General features: G+C 30.9%; 5 protein-coding genes, 1 long non-coding RNA gene and 1 pseudogene across 7 annotated transcripts; 3 read left to right on the top strand and 4 right to left on the bottom strand.

The window, feature by feature from the left end:
- The first annotated feature begins 195 nt into the window (after positions 1 to 195).
- LOC128392876 (uncharacterized) lies at positions 196 to 1,975 on the top strand. Its single transcript, XR_008326045.1, has 3 exons — positions 196 to 609; positions 816 to 1,768; positions 1,846 to 1,975. It is a non-coding gene; the product is annotated as an uncharacterized LOC128392876 (long non-coding RNA).
- Positions 1,927 to 2,819, bottom strand: LOC128392869 (uncharacterized). Its single transcript, XM_053352958.1, has 2 exons — positions 2,459 to 2,819; positions 1,927 to 2,385 (listed from the first exon to the last, which is right to left on the bottom strand). Exons 1-2 carry the CDS (start codon positions 2,676 to 2,678, stop codon positions 2,054 to 2,056), a joined length of 552 nt encoding a protein of 183 aa, XP_053208933.1. The 5' UTR covers positions 2,679 to 2,819; the 3' UTR covers positions 1,927 to 2,053.
- A 527-nt stretch (positions 2,820 to 3,346) lies between these two features.
- Positions 3,347 to 7,061, bottom strand: LOC128392860 (uncharacterized). 2 transcript variants are annotated; one of them, XM_053352948.1, is made up of 7 exons: positions 6,905 to 7,061; positions 6,738 to 6,797; positions 6,606 to 6,683; positions 6,445 to 6,528; positions 6,237 to 6,374; positions 6,001 to 6,162; positions 3,347 to 3,436 (listed from the first exon to the last, which is right to left on the bottom strand). In XM_053352948.1, the coding sequence occupies exons 1-7, from the start codon at positions 6,972 to 6,974 to the stop codon at positions 3,372 to 3,374; spliced, it is 657 nt and encodes a 218-aa protein (XP_053208923.1). In that variant the 5' UTR covers positions 6,975 to 7,061; the 3' UTR covers positions 3,347 to 3,371. The 2 variants fall into 2 exon arrangements, with proteins under 2 accessions (XP_053208923.1, XP_053208922.1); XM_053352947.1 differs by lacking the exon at positions 3,347 to 3,436 and adding an exon at positions 5,814 to 5,933.
- LOC128392859 (uncharacterized) lies at positions 3,760 to 5,106 on the bottom strand. Its single transcript, XM_053352946.1, has 7 exons — positions 4,896 to 5,106; positions 4,751 to 4,822; positions 4,582 to 4,659; positions 4,445 to 4,516; positions 4,230 to 4,367; positions 4,005 to 4,166; positions 3,760 to 3,923 (listed from the first exon to the last, which is right to left on the bottom strand). The coding sequence occupies exons 1-7, from the start codon at positions 4,954 to 4,956 to the stop codon at positions 3,823 to 3,825; spliced, it is 684 nt and encodes a 227-aa protein (XP_053208921.1). The 5' UTR covers positions 4,957 to 5,106; the 3' UTR covers positions 3,760 to 3,822.
- Positions 7,062 to 8,419: 1,358 nt separating the features above from the next.
- Positions 8,420 to 9,491, top strand: LOC128392866 (apolipoprotein D-like; annotated as a pseudogene).
- Positions 9,492 to 9,860: 369 nt separating this feature from the next.
- On the top strand, positions 9,861 to 16,664 carry LOC128392766 (receptor-type guanylate cyclase Gyc76C-like). The gene is given in 7 exon segments (XM_053352845.1): positions 9,861 to 10,645; positions 10,706 to 10,887; positions 14,019 to 14,078; positions 14,145 to 14,222; positions 14,780 to 15,601; positions 15,604 to 16,005; positions 16,008 to 16,664. Coding segments are annotated over 7 exon segments (2,841 nt in total). The 5' UTR covers positions 9,861 to 9,989; the 3' UTR covers positions 16,649 to 16,664.
- Positions 11,712 to 12,955, bottom strand: LOC128392862 (uncharacterized). Its single transcript, XM_053352949.1, has 7 exons — positions 12,821 to 12,955; positions 12,654 to 12,713; positions 12,510 to 12,587; positions 12,349 to 12,432; positions 12,141 to 12,278; positions 11,899 to 12,060; positions 11,712 to 11,830 (listed from the first exon to the last, which is right to left on the bottom strand). Exons 1-7 carry the CDS (start codon positions 12,888 to 12,890, stop codon positions 11,769 to 11,771), a joined length of 654 nt encoding a protein of 217 aa, XP_053208924.1. The 5' UTR covers positions 12,891 to 12,955; the 3' UTR covers positions 11,712 to 11,768.
- Positions 16,665 to 16,918: the final 254 nt, after the last annotated feature.

Here is a 16,918-nt window from a genome sequence, read left to right as displayed (position 1 = left end):
ATTCTCTTTTCCTCTTACTTTTTTTTTCTCTTCTTTTTCTCTCATGAGAAGCGACACCAAAAGATAGAAGAAGATGAAAGAGAGAATGTTGGGGGAGGGAGAATATAAAAGAGAGAGAAGAGAAAAAAGAGAATCAGGAAGAGAGAAGAAAAAAAGGAAAAGGGAAAAAACAGATTCTCTTTTTCTCTTTCTATTATTTTTTCTTCTTCTCTGTCTACTTTCTCTTTTTCTCTTTCTTTTATATTCTCACTAAAAATAAAAATTCTTCTCATTTGAATTTTACTTCATTTTCTTCTCTCTCTCTCATCATCATCTTCATCTTCTCTTCGTGTCTTCCTCGTGTTTTATCTCTCTCTCTCTCTCTCTCTCTCTATTATGTCGACATTTTTTTAATTCTCTTTCTTTTGTTTTTTCTCTTTCTATTTATCTTGCAATTCTCTTTCTCTCCTCAAGGTAATCTCATATTCACTGGTAACGAAAAGCAAAACATTGAGGAAAATTTGTTTCCAACATATAACGTTTCAAGTTAATTAATTTCCATCATCAGCGATAATCACAATTAGATTGATCTTTTATATTTAACATCAACAATTACCATTCTCTCAACAGGTAAATCTAATTTTCTTTCTTTTTCTATATTAATCCTTTGATCTCTTACTTGTGTTTGTCTCTCTTTCTAATCAACCATTTTGATTTTGATTTTTTGTTCTTTTCTCTTTTCAAAACAAACTGTTAACCCAAATTCATTTAACGTGCTACTCTTTTGGTCTGATTACTTTTTACATGACAAAACGGTTAATGGCGATTCAATCAAGTTCATGGTCAAGTTGTTATTTCGTATCATTTGATTATCCAGTTAATCCTTTAAAATTACTTAAGAAAACGTCATCTTCTTAATCTTTGGTACTTCTTATTCATGAGTCTTGGTATTTTCTATACTGAGTGAGCGTTTGGACTCATTTTATTGGAAATTTGTTCCGTTTTGTTTTCATCTTTCTCTCTTTCTCTCTCTCTCTCTCCTCACCATCTTAATAACCTTTACACTTTCCTCCCTTCAAGTTGACTATCAGCTTAATCTCTCCCTAATCCATTAGGTTGACCTCACATTAACCATTTCTTTTTAAGCTTGGAATCATTTATGTGCAGTTAGGCTTATGGCAGCATTTAAATATACCAATTTAGAGGCCGCTTAATTGTCAAGAAATGGATCAACTTCACTTAAATTGTAGCGATTTACATTGAACTCAATCAATCACAATTAGATTATGGGGATAGATTGACTTCCTAAAATGATAAACTACCGTCGTTAACTCACTAGACTTAATGATTATTATTTTAATCTTGAGTTTCCAAGTTCATACCGTTCATCATTTAATTATTCTGGTTACAATCAAGATAAACTACTACAATTATCCTAGGATTGGACAGAATCTAATTCAGTCCAATCCCTTTTTTTACCAACTTGATTAGTTAGAAAATGGCAACAATCAAAGTCTAAGTGAAAAATACTTCGGTCCTTGAGTTTACCTTAAAAGCTTTCAACATTAGCTCAATTTAAGGATAATTTAACTAATCACTATACACAATGATTACTTTAAAAGTAGTCCGATGTCTATCCTGGAACAATCAACTAATTGCTCCATCAGTTTACTAATTATCAACAGGAAAAGAAATTGAATCAACTATTAATACAAAACCTTGAAATATTATGATTTCCAATCAATTATCCCACAAAATTATTTGATTGTTATCATCACTTTACAACATAGTAAGTAAATCAAACAATTAAGACTCAATAACAATTAATTATTAAAGAAAAGTAATTAAGATGTTGGCGCCATCTAGTGATTGGAAACGAAAATTTGAACGAAATTGAATTGAATTAAATTTTGGAAAATGAAACAATTTAAATTAATCATTGGATAATTGGAAATTTCTTTGAGACTATTTAATTATCATGGATACAGAGAGAAAGAGAGCTTAAAATTATTGGAAGAAATAAAGATTGAATCAAGAAAGAAAAAGTTGATTAATATTAAGACAAATTCGAGATTTAAATTTGAATTTGATTGTTATCATTTTCTGATGGTCTGATTAGTTGCTGATCAACATCAGCAATTAAAGTCTCGTTCTGGTCAACTCGTAATCCTGATAACATAGATTTAAATTGTTGCTCTAGTGTTTGTAACGCTTTCAATGGGTCGATGTCAGTGTCTTCCGGAACAGGAAATCGTTCAAGAATATGTCTCATGTTATCAAACAATTGATTCATGGAATCAAAAAAGGCGTTGATGCGACTCTGTAAAGTGACCAATGGATTACCACCAATTTGATTTGATTCTGGTGCCCTTAGGGTTAAGCGATTTTTATTACCAAGTTCAATGGCTGATCAATGGGAAAGAAACAGTTAGTTGATTAAGAAATTTAATCTCATCTCAAATCATCATTAATTACTCACCTCGTTGATTAGAGCTCAATTGTTGGGCAACAGGATTACCAGCAGCAAACTCCTTTAATTGTTTGGTTAATTTGAAAATATTTTCCTGATCACCGGCGATTCGTTGAGCGATTTTCATTAAATCATTAACTAAATCAGTTGGCAATTGTTCATTTACTGATTGATCGGTAATTGCAATTGTTATTAATCCAAAGGTAATCAAAAACTTAGTTAAGAACATGATTAATTAATTGTTTTACTTTTTACACAATCAATTTGTTGTTGATTCAAGAAGAACTGGATTAATATTAAATTGTTCATTGATATTAAAAGTTGATAATAACTAATGCCATCAATGCGGGAAAGGTTAAACCAATGTCATTTAATTATATTAATAATATGATAACATGTTTATTGATTTATTTTTTTTTTCTGATTCAATTAACAAAACAATAATACTATTATAATTATTAATAGTTAATTGCTGGATTTTGCAATCGTATCAATTATTTTTTGAGGTTAACTGATTTGCATATATCACAGATTAAAATATTTGAATAGGTCTTTAAATTGCTTGAGAATAGTTTAATTAGATTAACTCTTATACTCAATAAATGATATAAGAAACAAATGGACAACAATCAAATTGAATAAATTGTTAATCAAACAAGAAAAACTTTAAAAAATATACCAATTGTGATGCGAATCTACATGTAAATTCAGAGCATAATACAACTTATCAGGTAATTACATAGATAAATATCAGGTTAATTTATAATGATTAACTGATTTATAATCAACTGATCACTCGTACAATCATCATAATCTTCATTTACAGAGGTTTCAAAAGTCAAAATATCAGTAAATGACAATTTGATTATGCAAATTAAATTAAAGTTTATTCATTATTTAGATATCGATTTATCCGTTTAGTTTAATAAGAAAATTCATCAAAAAAAGTATTGGCATTATCATGTAGAGTTGATTCCGATGAATATCCTAGCAAGAACAAAGGAACAATTAAATTATTATTTTGACCTCACTAGTGATTATTAATGAGATCGAATTGTATTAGATTAAGAGCTTTTATAGCGCAATTGACGATCAACTCTTCCGCCGAAGCTTCCGAAACTCCTAAATTTGCCTTCTCTGATTCTTTGTCGATAGAATCGTCGATAAGATTCACATAAGAATGATTAATTGTATTGTATCAGTTAATTAGCTTGATTTACTTTTTTTTCATTCTCATTGTCTCTAACAATAATAACAGTTATATTAAATTGTAAAATAAGACTAAACAAAAATAAGCAAGAAAAGTCAAATGATATTGCAAAATTAAACAAATTTATTGATTTTATGATTAGTTTAAATGATCATTTCGTTGATTAGTCAGACAGTTTTGCATCAGATTCATTTTTAACATTTCGTTCAAGTTCATTGAGTAAATTATTGACATTAGCATGGAGAGTGGCATTTGTTGAATATCCTGTTGATATGAACGGAGAAAAACAATTGTAATTGAAATATTAATACTTCATGAATTTTTATCAATTCTTCAGAACTATACCTTTGAATCTGACCAATTTGAGAGCACTAGTAACGAAATCTTCAACAATAGCCTGAACGGGCGATCTTGTGAAATCTGGTTCGGAAGATGCTTCAATACCAGCGACTCCGTGGGCAACGAAAGAGTCGATGTTTGTTTTAAGTGACTTGTTAACATCCAGATCTAGATAATAATTAATTGATTGTGTATTATTGATTAGCCTTCAAAATGAGTTGAATAACTTACCTGGAATATCGAGTAGATTAATCACATCAATAATAGTTCTAGTAGCTCCTAATACTTTTTCCTTTTCGAGGTTAACCATTCGAGTTAAAATTTCAATCCCAGCGTAAATGTTTTCGTAAACTGACCAGCTTAGATTAACTATTAGAAGAAAATTAATTGTTAATTGTGGATTTTTTTGTACAGTATAATTAAAACCATTGAATTTAAATATTTACGATAATGTTTGTTGAAAGTTCTGGCAGCACAATTTTTAAGGTTCTCCTCGTTGCTCAGTTTAAAATCCCATTCTAAAGTGAAGTAAATGAAATGGGTTAAATGATTTCTCAGTTATTATCAATTGATTGTTAATTACCTGGAGCATAACCAGCGGCAAATTGCCTGTCATATTGTCGGATAACATTTGATTCAAGTGAACCATCAAACACCCAGCCTGTAATTCAAATGAGAATTTAAATATTCATCAATTCGTTGTAAAAATTAATCGCAAAGAAAAGTTTACAATTTTATCCAAATCAATTTACCTTCAAGATGCTCCACTAGATATACAGCGTATTGGATATACGCTATGCCTTCATGACTAATTTGTTGTTGGGCTATAAATGTGTGAGGAATTGCAATTAGTAAATCATAAGGAACAAGAGATTTGTAATTGCATTGATCGCTTACCATTTCCAATTGAAGCGGCTCCAATCGCTGAGATGAAAGTAATTATAAGTAACACGTTCATGTTGATCAGAACTTTTAACTTGAATAACTTCAAATGATGAATTATCTAGTAGTTTAATTGTGACTAGTTTGAAATTTGACTTGATTTCTTTTTATGTAGTTTGTTAAGGTGAATTTATCGTTCTCGTAAGAGTCTCCCTGCAAATATACTCAAAATTTACGAATTATTATCAGTAAAAATTGAGTGTTTGTTGATTATTACGGGTAATAATAAAATCTGCGGGCAAGGGTAATAATTAGTTAGCTCATTTACTTATAATTAGTTTATTATAATCTGTCTCATGGTCGCTACCTGAACTTTGCTTATGAGTTAATATTGCATAGGAATTGAGAGTTGATTCAAGTTCATTCTGAACTTTGAATTGACTATCACACTCTTAAGTTAGTTATCTTTATATTGGTCAATTTCGTTTGAATAACTCACAGAGCTTTTACTCTACGAGACAATAATAACTGAATTACTATTACAGAGAGTAGATAAGTTGGTGGAAAATTCCAATAGAATCAAAACTCGCGCTTTCACTCGAAGATTGAAAAAAGAGATGGAGTTAAATGAACATTGTTTAGAAAACTCAATTTTAACTAATTTAGTTAAGATCCTTGTATGTAAAAGTTCAGCAGTAACATGGAAATTGTATAATTCTTGAATCATTTTCTTGCTATTTCAATCAAATTGTATTGGCCAATTTTTTTATTTTCTTTCGCTTCTGTTCTCGAATTATCTGTCAAAACTTTCATTTCAACGTCAAAGTCTCGAGCCTTTCCTCTCAACAATCATATCTAAAGCTCATCATGCTAGAAAGTAAGAAAATGTAAATTGTAAAAGTTACAATAATTTCAAAAAGTGACATTCAATCATGAAAGTTAAATTAAAGTTTATTCATTATTTAGATATCGATTTATCCGTTCAGTTTTAATAAGAAAATTCATCAAGAAAAGTATTGACATTATCATGTAGAGTTGATTCCGATGAGTATCCTAGAATGTACAAAGAAACAATTAAATTGTTATTTTCACTCACTAGTGATAATTAATCGGGTCTTACCTTCGAATTGGAATAACTTAAGAGCATTTATAGCGGCATTGGTGATTACCTCTTCAAATGAAGCTTCCAAAACTCCTGAGTTTGTCTTCTCTGATTTTTCATCAATAGAATTAGCGACAATTGTTTCGACGTTAACTCGAAGAGGTTTATATACGTTCAGACCTGTTATAAAAAAAGATAATTATTCTTTTATTATATCTTTATAATTAGTTGATCATAAAAATCTCGATAATTACCTCGAATTTGGAGTTGAACGATTACATCAATAATAACTTGAGCAACTAGCGCTGCTTGTTCGTCGGTTAACTCGATAATAGGGAAATATTTTGGTATAACTTCAATAACTTCGTAGAGAGTTGAGTTTTGAGTTATTCCTAAAGGTAAATTTGTTGAATAAGAACAGGTAAAAACGCAAGGAAAATGTGTGTATTAATCATTATTTACCTGGATATGGGAGGTCTTGATCTCTACCGTAATTGATAATTAAATTGACAAGATTCTCCTTATCACTTAGCTGAGGATTCCAGTCTGAAAATATCAGAATAATATTTGATAAATCTCACGTAAGATCGATTGCCCTTAACTTGAAATAAATTCTTAATTACCAGGAGTATATCCATCATCAAATCGTTGTTCAATTTGTTGGATTACATTGTGTTCGAGTGAACTATCAATTTTCCAGCCTAAATTGTGAAAATTAACATTTATTGTAACTTTGATCACTAATATAAACTTACCTTGAGTTGTGGTTTCAAAATTGTTAACAAATTCTTTAACGAACTTTTTTACATCATCAGCTAATTGAAATCATAAGATGAGAGTCATGAAATTCATTGAAAAAAAGATCAATAGTAACACAATTAGTTAATCACAGAGTCAGTTTAGTTATTGATGATTTACTTACGGTTGCCAAATGGAGCAGCTCCAATGGTTGAAACACAGAGAACGGAAATCAAGAAGAATGAGAAATTCATATTGATTTGTATGGTTAATTAGTTATCGAAAGTTTTATATTGACTAATAACAATTAAACATTAATTATGATTGAAATGGTCCAAAGAATAGCCCTTTTATATAACTGGATTAGTTTATTATCAAACAAGATATGACCCAAACCATGCCCATTTTAGCAAGGACAACTATTTACTGATATTCTGATTGATTAACTTAATCTTCATTAATTAGTGATCGGTATCATGAATGAAAAACATAATTCCAATCACAGAAACTATTAATAATCATAATCAAACAATTAGTGTCTTATTAAAATCCAAATCTACATAATTATTGATTGATTGTAAATTATTGATAAACCCAGTTTGCTTGTGATGAATAAATGATTTCACTCTTGTTTATCAAATAAAATTTTAGATAATTTATTTTTCTTGGAAAAAATGATTTCATCAATAGCTTTTCTGATAATTTACTGTAAAGGTTAAATTAGATTACAAGATAATTTGAGTGACTGTTAACATTGATGCAAAACAATTGAAATCTTTGATAAGTATTTATAATTATTATCATTATTAATAGATAATATTGTGTATATGTTATCGTATATGTGTTAATTATAAGATTTCCAATGAATTCTATCAATCGTTGATCTCTAAATTATCATAACAAGACAGGCGTTTATTAAAAATCGAGATTATTTTCTTTACCGAGTCTGACAATATTGTGGACAACTTGACTATCAAAAAGAGTTTAGTGTTAAACACAACATGATTAGAAAAATGGTTGCGGATATTTTAGGTACTCGACTAAACACCGATGCTAAATGTCCCGATCTAGATACACTACTTGAAGGTAATGATGCATCAAGTAATCAATGATCAAACGTCGATCATGTTAATTGGAAAGAGTTGAAAAAACAACTAAACTGGTTCAACTATTAATAAAACGATTTGTCTATTATATCAAATGGATCATCAATGTCAACAGTATCGGCTTCCTCGTCTATTTTCAGATCAATTTCTGAATCGTCATCGACAAACTCCATTATTTTAGGACCACTTTCAGTTTACTTCTACATTTTACGAAAACAATTGAAAAGATCGTATGCAACAATTTAATCAGCAATGAGAGTCAACAAATTTGAATATTTCGCTAACTCTATCATGATTGTAAATAATTGATTTAAATATTAATAGTTGTATGTAAACGAATCAAAAGATTAATCAATGTACTCGGTCAGAACCTAATATGAGGCTTTTGTTTACGATGTTTGTCACACAACTTGGACTCGGAATCTGTTGATTAACCCTTCTGATTAGATTTCACTATTCAAAGACAATTGTGAACAGTTTCAATCTAATCAAACAATCAAATCCAATTGATTAAGCTCATGGTGAGCTCAGGACTTTGATAAGTGACAAAATCAATAACTTTTTCCAGTATAAAAAGGTAATGATTGGGTTGAAATAAATCATCAATTTTAGTTTCAATTGAACAGAAAAAGCAATTCTAAAGTTTCATTTTTAAGCTTGATCGTAACCCAATCAGCTCCGATTAATAACAATGAATCAACTAGTTTTCGTATGTTTATTTGTCATTGCCTCTTCCATGAGCATCTTGGCATTCCTTCAACATCTTTTGAGAAAATACCAAAAATCGGCTCAAGTTTCTGGCTTAAAAAGTGTCCAAAAACCACTGAACTCGATGCTCCATTCGATGTAAAATCTGTAAGTATTCAAATTTTAAGAAAACTTTTTGCAAAACTATTTCAACCGTTTCAATTATATTATAATAATTCTCTTTTATATTACCTTTTAGTATCTTGGTGACTGGTACGAAATCAAGCGAACTAACTTTGTCTTCGAGTTTGGCCAAAGATGTGTCAAAGCTAATTACAAATTAGATTCTAACAACAATGTTGCCGTTAACAACAGCGGAGTCTTGGCTGATATCGAGGTCTTCAGTGTTGGTACTGCGAAACCCACTTCACAATCAAACGTTTTCGAAGTCAAATTCTTCCCATGTAAGTGTAACAATTAACTGATGACAATATTTTCGGGCTAAATTGCTTTTTCAATAATATTTAAACCAATCAATTAAATCTCATTTTCAGTATCACCATCAGCCCAATATTGGGTAGTTGACACCGACTACACAAACTATTCATTAGTTGTCTCATGTAACCCTGTCTTTGGACTTGTTAATATAAGTAAGTATCGAGCTACCTGGTTAGCCTTCTAATCTTGTAAAATTGGCTTAATTAACTAATTACTTTACTAATTACAGAGGATGCTTGGATTTTATCACGAAAACCAACATTGGCCGAGGAGACTCTTGATAGACTCGAATCCAAACTCAATGATCTTGGATTCCCAAGTTCCATCCTTACGTCAACCTTACAAAATTGTGACCAAAAGTAAATCAACGCTTTTCACATCATTTTAATACGTTTACTGGCCACTTCAATTAATATCTCTACAATTATTAATATTTCTTTCAGTTAATTAATAAAAGGGGCATGTTAACCCTAAAATCTACCTCTATGAAACACGAAACTAACAATTGTTTTAAATAGATTATTCAATAAAAACTTTCTTACCTTTATGAAAAGTTCTAAAAATTCTGATTAGGCCGCAATCGGTGATCGAAGTTTTTTGTTTTTTAAATTTAGATTATAACACTCAAACTGAACGAAATTTTTCGTCGTGATTTTTTTTTGTAAAATTTCAGTTCTTGTTATGATCCATCGACAAAAGCTTTTGAACTAAATATGTTTCTATCTAGGGATATGGACTTGAGGTCATGTTTCCTTCGTCAAGTTCTCATTTCGCCTGGTCACATTCAGAAATTTAGTTAATCAAAAGTCTATTCCATTAGAAATGAATGTTCGAGTTTCTACCTATCTTTCATTATCAACAAGTTCCACCATCGGTTTTAATAATAATAATAATCATCGTCATCATAGCAATAATAGTAATTATAACAACAACACCTCTGCCTCAATTAATAACTCACCTACTTCAAGATGCCTTTAAATGTTTACCTACACCACAGTAACTCAATCATCAACCTTATACCCAGAACTTTATCAACAATCAACACCTCAATTTCCACCTTTATCCCTACCAATACCTCAACAGTATCAAAAGTCATCAATAAACAGTGTCAATTTAGAAAAGAGTCAACAGCAATTAACATCAAGGTCTCCAATGGACAACAATACAATTGCAAATCAAGAAATTATTACCTTTATAAACAGAGAATCAATAAACTCAACAGGTTATCAACAGAAAAAAATTCACAACTCATCTCAACTAAATCAACAACAACAACAACAACAACAACATCATCATCAATTAATTGCTGCCACCACCATTACCACAATACAAACCATTCCCGCCACCATAATCAGCACCTCAAAAGATACAATCAACTTGAAATTACCAATATTAAAAGAAGAACAGTTAACAATCAAAAGATTAACAAAAGAAAAAAAAACTCACAACATCGAACCATCTATAAGATTAATTTCCCATCCATATCAATATTATCGAGAAAAATTTACCTTTAATCATGATAGATACTTAATGAGGACAATCAACAAGTTATTCACAATTAACTTAACCTTGTCCTTACTACTTGTTTTAATACTTTCTACTAATCTCCCAACAGTACAATCAACAGTTTCCAATTGACAAACTGGATCAAGTAACTATCTTATTCCTCATCAATCACTTGATCATAACAACAGAAACGGTGTCAATACTTTGTATTCTCAACGATTAACAACATCACCATCATCTTCATCGTCAACCAATGATAGTTGCCCAGTTTTCCCAAGTTTCGATTGGCCACCCGATTGTCCAGTTGAACCAGTTCTTAAAATTGGTTATCTAACCAACATTTATGGTCGTGATAATCCTAAACGCCAAGGTGCGTTTATGATATTGTAAAAAAATGAATCTGAGGCAAAACTGCCTGACTAATCAACGAAATGATCATTTAAATTAATCACAAAATCAATAAATTTGTCCAATTTTGAAATATCGCTGGACTTTTATTGCTTATTTTTGTTTAGTCTTTTTCGTTTGGTAGGATATTAATTTAATGGGTCAGTTTTTGTAATTCGTATGGTAATTTCAACTCGCTTGGTTTTTGCGATGGTTCACAAACATCGAAAAGATCCCAACACAAATAGTTCTGAGTCGATTTGTCGAGCATATTATCACAGATTTCATAGAAACGCTCATATTACAATTTAGATAGCATTTGATAATATTATTACAAAACGTTTAGAAAGAAATTCAGTTCAGCTTAGATTGAAAAGATTACTCTTTCTCTTTCCTCTCTCAAAAACGAAGTTAATTGTTGATGAGAAACCAAACGGAAACTTCATCACTAATAGCATACAGTATAACCGGTCACATGTAGAAGATTTTTGCCTCAGCTCAGAGCAATTGATTAATCTTATAATCCTCGAAAAATCAACTAAGGACTTGCCACTTTGCCCTAATCACTCGCGCACACAATCAACTAAACCATTTATCTATGAATTGTCTTATCTATGAAGTTTCGATAAGATATTGAAGTTAATCACAATTTGATTTCTTTCTGTATTAGGTTGATTAGCTTAATATAAATTCACCAATGTAGTGATATGGTGATGAGCTTATATTAAACTTACCACTCAGACCATCATCAACATCTCCATTCAGAGGTTTCAAAGGTTAAAATAATTTCAAAAAGTGACAACTGGATTATGCAAATTAAATTAAAGTTTATTCATTATTTAGGTATCGATTTATCCGTTCAGTTTAATAAAATTTATCAAGAAAAGTATTGACATTATCATGTAGAGTTGATTCCGATGAGTATCCTAGAATGTACAAAGAAACAGTAATATCATTGTTATTTACTCACTAGTGATTATTATTGCGATTTTACCTTCGAATTGTATTAGATTAAGAGCAATTATAGCGGCATCAATAATTATCTCTTTTGGTGTAGTTTTCAAAACGGCAAAATTTGACTTCTGTGATTCTTTGTCGATAGAATTAGTGACTATTGTTTCGATGTTAATTCGAAGAGATTTAAAAACATTCAAACCTATTATCAGATAAAAGAATATTTTTTCGTTCATGTCATGTCATTGACTTTTAATCCATTGAGAAAATCCCGATAATTACCTCGAACGTCGAGTTTAAGGATTGTATCAAAAATAATGTGAGCAACTACCTGTACTTGATGCTCAGTTAACTTGTTAGGAGTGAGGTTTCTGGGTATGACTCTAATAAATTCAGAGAGACTTGAATCTAAGGTCATTCCTAAAGGTAAATTGGTTGAGCAAGAAAAGTTAAACATTAGATAAGAATGTATGAATGAATAAGTATTTACCTGGATATGAAGCGTCTTGATCTCTACCATACTTGATAATTAAATTAACAAGATTTTCTTTATCACTTAGCTCAGAATTCCAGTCTAAAGATATCAGAATAAATTTTGAATAATCTCATGTAAGATCAATTAACCTTAACTATCAATTAATTGTTAATTACCAGGAGTATATCCATCGTGGAATCGTTGTTCAATCTGTTGGATTACATTGTTTTCGAGTGAACTATCAATTTGCCAGCCTAAATCGTCAAAATTAAACTGTTAATTAAAATTTATTGTAACTTTGATCACTAATATAAACTTACCTTGAGTTGTGGTTTCAAAATTGTTAACAAATTCTTTAACGAACTTTTTTACATCATCAGCTAATTGAAATCATAAGATGAGAGTCATGAAATTCATTGAAAAAAAGATCAATAGTAACACAATTAGTTAATCACAGAGTCAGTTTAGTTATTGATGATTTACTTACGGTTGCCAAATGGAGCGGCTACAATGGCGGAAACACAGAAAACGGAAATCAAGAAGAATGAGAAATTCATTTTGATTTGTATAGTTAATTAGTTATCAAAAGTTTTATATTGACTAATAACAATTAAACATTAATTATGAGTGACATGGTCCAAAGAATAGCCCTTTTATATAACTGGATTATTTTATTATCAAACAAGATATGACCCAAACCATGCCCATTTTAGCAAGGACAATCATTTACTGATATTCTGACTGATAAACTAATCTTCATTAATCAGTGATCGGTATCATGAATGAAAAACATAATTCCAATCACAGAAACTATTAATAATCATAATCAAACAATTAGTGTCTTATTAAAATCCAAATCTACATAATAATTAATTGATTATAAATTATTGATAAACCCAATTTTCTCGTGTAAGATAAATGGTTTTACTTTTGTTTATCAAATAAAAATTGTAGATAATTTATTTTTCTTGGAAAAAGATGATTTTATCAATAGCTTTTCTGATAATTTACCGTAAAGGTTAAATTAGATTACGAGATAATTTGATAAGCCGAACCTTCATTAATCAAAAACTGGTGAAAGAAAAACAAATTGCAGCCAAAGAAACTAATTGCAATCAAACAATCACTGATTCCTGGAAATAGGGATGATTTTGCTATAAACAATGAAAATTATCTTGTCATCTAATTTAACCTTTACGGTAAATTATCAATTGAAATTTAAGATTAATATAAATTGAATTGAACAATTGATGATTAGCTAGATATCGATGTTTCATTGAAGATAACAAGTGATGGTGGTAATGTAAGAATGTCCAAAGTAAAATCATTTGATAGCTCGTCTTACATAGCTGTATGTTTTTTTCTGCGTCTTTCTCTCTCTAATTTGTTTTGGATAGTTTATTTTCTTGGAATAAAATGATTTTATTAATAATTCTTCTTGATAATTTACCGTAAGTTCAACCATTCTTATCCAAAATCAATTATTGGGTATAACAGGTATTTACGGTATGAATCTCTAATTCTTCTTAATTTCCGTTCTCTGTGTTTCAACCACTGGAGCTATTTCATTTAGTTAACGTAAGTAAATCATTAATAACTAAACTGACTCTGTGATTAACTAATTGTGTTTATATTGATCTTTTCTTTCAATAATTTCATGACTATCACCACATAAATTTAATTAGCTGATGAAGTAAAAAAGTTCATTAAAGAATTTGTTAACAATTTTGAAACCACAACTCAAGGTAAGTTTATATTAGTGATCGCAGTTACAATAAGTGCTTAATAACAGTTTAATTTTTACAATTTAGGCTGGCAAATTGATAGCTCACTCGAATACAATGTAATCCAACAAATTGAGCAACGATTTCACGCTGGTTATACTTCTGGTGATTAGATTAACTGATCAATGCTCAAACGTCAATCATGGTAATTGTAAAATAAGCGATCTGACCAAGCAAACATAGACAGATTCCAATTTACTTTTGAGCCAATACATCTTTTATCTACGAGAACTTCATTTTAATTTATTAAACGGCGGAGCTCATTTTGCTTCGAAACTTATTTTCTCTTTCTTTAATTCGAATATTGCCCACTCCCTTTCCCTTTCTCTTTGTTGAAGATACTTTCCTCGCTGGGCGCGTTTGTTGGTTCGGACCTGTGATGACCTGGTCGATCATTACTTCATGAGAAAGAGAGCACTTTTCCTCTAACAGAAATAGTCCAACAAAAGTTGGCTGCACTTTTCGTCTTTCTAACGGTCTTCCGAATCTCTCGACAATTTTGAGAAAATCAGATTTATTGTTTGAGCTAAACTCAACAAATATTGTTAACATTTAGGTTCTAAAATTTAACCAGAAAAGTATTTCATTCAAATCAAATGGCTGTAAAACAATTTATTTAAGGAGTGATGAACGTGATTTATATTATAATAATCAATAATTAGTATCTAGAGTGTTATCCTTACTACTTGTTTTAATACTTTCTACTAATCTCCCAACAGTACAATCAACAGTTTCCAATGGACAAACTGGATCAAGTAACTATCTTATTCCTCATCAATCACTTGATCATAACAACAGAAACGGTGTCAATACTTTGTATTCTCAACGATTAACAACATCACCATCATCATCATCATCATCATCATCGTCGTCGTCCATACAATCATCATCATCACAAATTAATTCTCCTTCTTCTTCATCATCTTATTTTTCACCTGATCCATCAGGAAATGTCACCACCATTGAAGCCTCATCTTCATCGTCAACCAATGATAGTTGCCCAGTTTTCCCAAGTTTCGAGTGGCCACCCGATTGTCCAGTTGAACCAGTTCTTAAAATTGGTTATCTAACCAACATTTATGGTCGTGATAATCCTAAACGTCAAGGTTTGGTCATTTCCGGTGCCATTACCTATGCCATTGAGAAAATCAATTCCAATTCAAGTTTTCTTAATGGTACCCGACTTGAATTCATTTACAATGATACCCTTGGTGAAACTTTAAAAAGTACAGCGGCAATGTTATATCAATGGTCTAAAGGTGTTATCGGTTTTATTGGTCCTGAAGATTCATGTGATGTTGAGGCCACTATAGCGGCATCACTTAAGATTCCAATGATTAGTTATAAATGTGCTGATTCCAAGGTTTCCAGGAAAGATTTTTATTCAACCTTTGCTCGTACCTATCCACCTGATACTCAGGTTATTAGATCGGTAATCGCTCTTCTTGATTATTATAAATGGATGAAATTTTCTATCATATATGAGAAACACCTCAATATACAATTGTCGCTAAAAGTTTAGCTCATCGAGCTGCATCAGCTCGTTTTAAAATTAATTCTGAAAGATCATTTGGAAATTATTTCGCTTGTTGTGAAGATAAACAGACTTGCTGTGTCAACCCTTTTCTATCAATTATCGAGGAGACTCATAAAAGTACACGAATCTATGTGTTTCTAGGTGGAATTCGTGATCTCATCAAAATGCTTCTGGTCATGGAGATTAAAAATTTACTCGAAAATGGTGAATACATGATAATTTATGTTGATTTTGAATCTTATGAGGAGAGTCATTCATATAAGTATATTTGGCGAAGTGAAATGTCCAAAGATGATGTTCGAGCAACCCTAGAAGCGGCAAGATCTCTCCTGGTTATTGTTCCTTCACCACCAAGGGTCAAGATTATTCTTTCTTCGAGGATAAGGTTCGATTCTACAATGGTCAACCACCTTTCAATTTTCCCACTCCTTTCGGCGAAATGAACATGAAAAAACATATCACCATTTTTGCTTCCTACCTTTACGATGCTGTAATGCTTTACGCTGAAGCTCTGGCTTCCATGTTGGTGGATAAAGTTTGCCCACGAAATGGTACTGAAGTTATTCGTCGCATTATTGCTCGTAAACGTTATCAATCGGTGACCGGAACTTGGATGTTAATAGATGAAAATGGAGATGTTGAGGGTAACTATACGGTTTTGTCGCTTCTAAATGCTGGTTCTGTTATCAATCTAACGGGAATTCGTAATATAACTTTTCATCAGTTAATGTTACCTATGGGTTCATTTGAATACGATGAGACCAAAAATCAGACCGTTTTCCGTTTACATGAAAAAGTTGCTTGGGTCTCAGGAAAACCACCAGTTGATGAGCCGCCGTGTGGATTTGATGGTTCAAAGTGTTTCGGTCCAGAAAACAATCAACGGGAAATAATAGCCGGTATACTTGCTGGTCTATTTATAACAACATTCCTGATAACCACGATTACTTATCGTAATTGGAAATACGAGCAAGAAATTGCTGGTCTGTTGTGAAGATATTCTTGAGAATCCTAATCTTAAACTTGATGGGATGTTTATCGCTTCCCTTGTATTAAATAATTAAATAAATTTATTGATTTTGGAATAAATTTCAATGACTATGTCGTTCCAAGTACAAATAGTTTTATCTTAGATTAATTTTTCAGGCTCATTAATCAATTATTGTTTTACTAGTAATCAGAAAATTGGGTAATTGGTTAATGGGTTGATTTTTGGCCGTATGGTAATTTCAATTCGTTTGGTTTTTGTGATGGTTCGCAAACA

The sequence above is a fragment of the Panonychus citri genome, unplaced genomic scaffold (assembly GCF_014898815.1).
Source record: "Panonychus citri isolate SS breed McGregor unplaced genomic scaffold, ASM1489881v1 Contig00137, whole genome shotgun sequence".
NCBI lineage: Eukaryota > Metazoa > Arthropoda > Arachnida > Trombidiformes > Tetranychidae > Panonychus > Panonychus citri.
The sequence above is the reverse complement of the archived record's forward strand: the minus strand, read 5'-3'. Positions and strand labels throughout refer to the sequence as shown.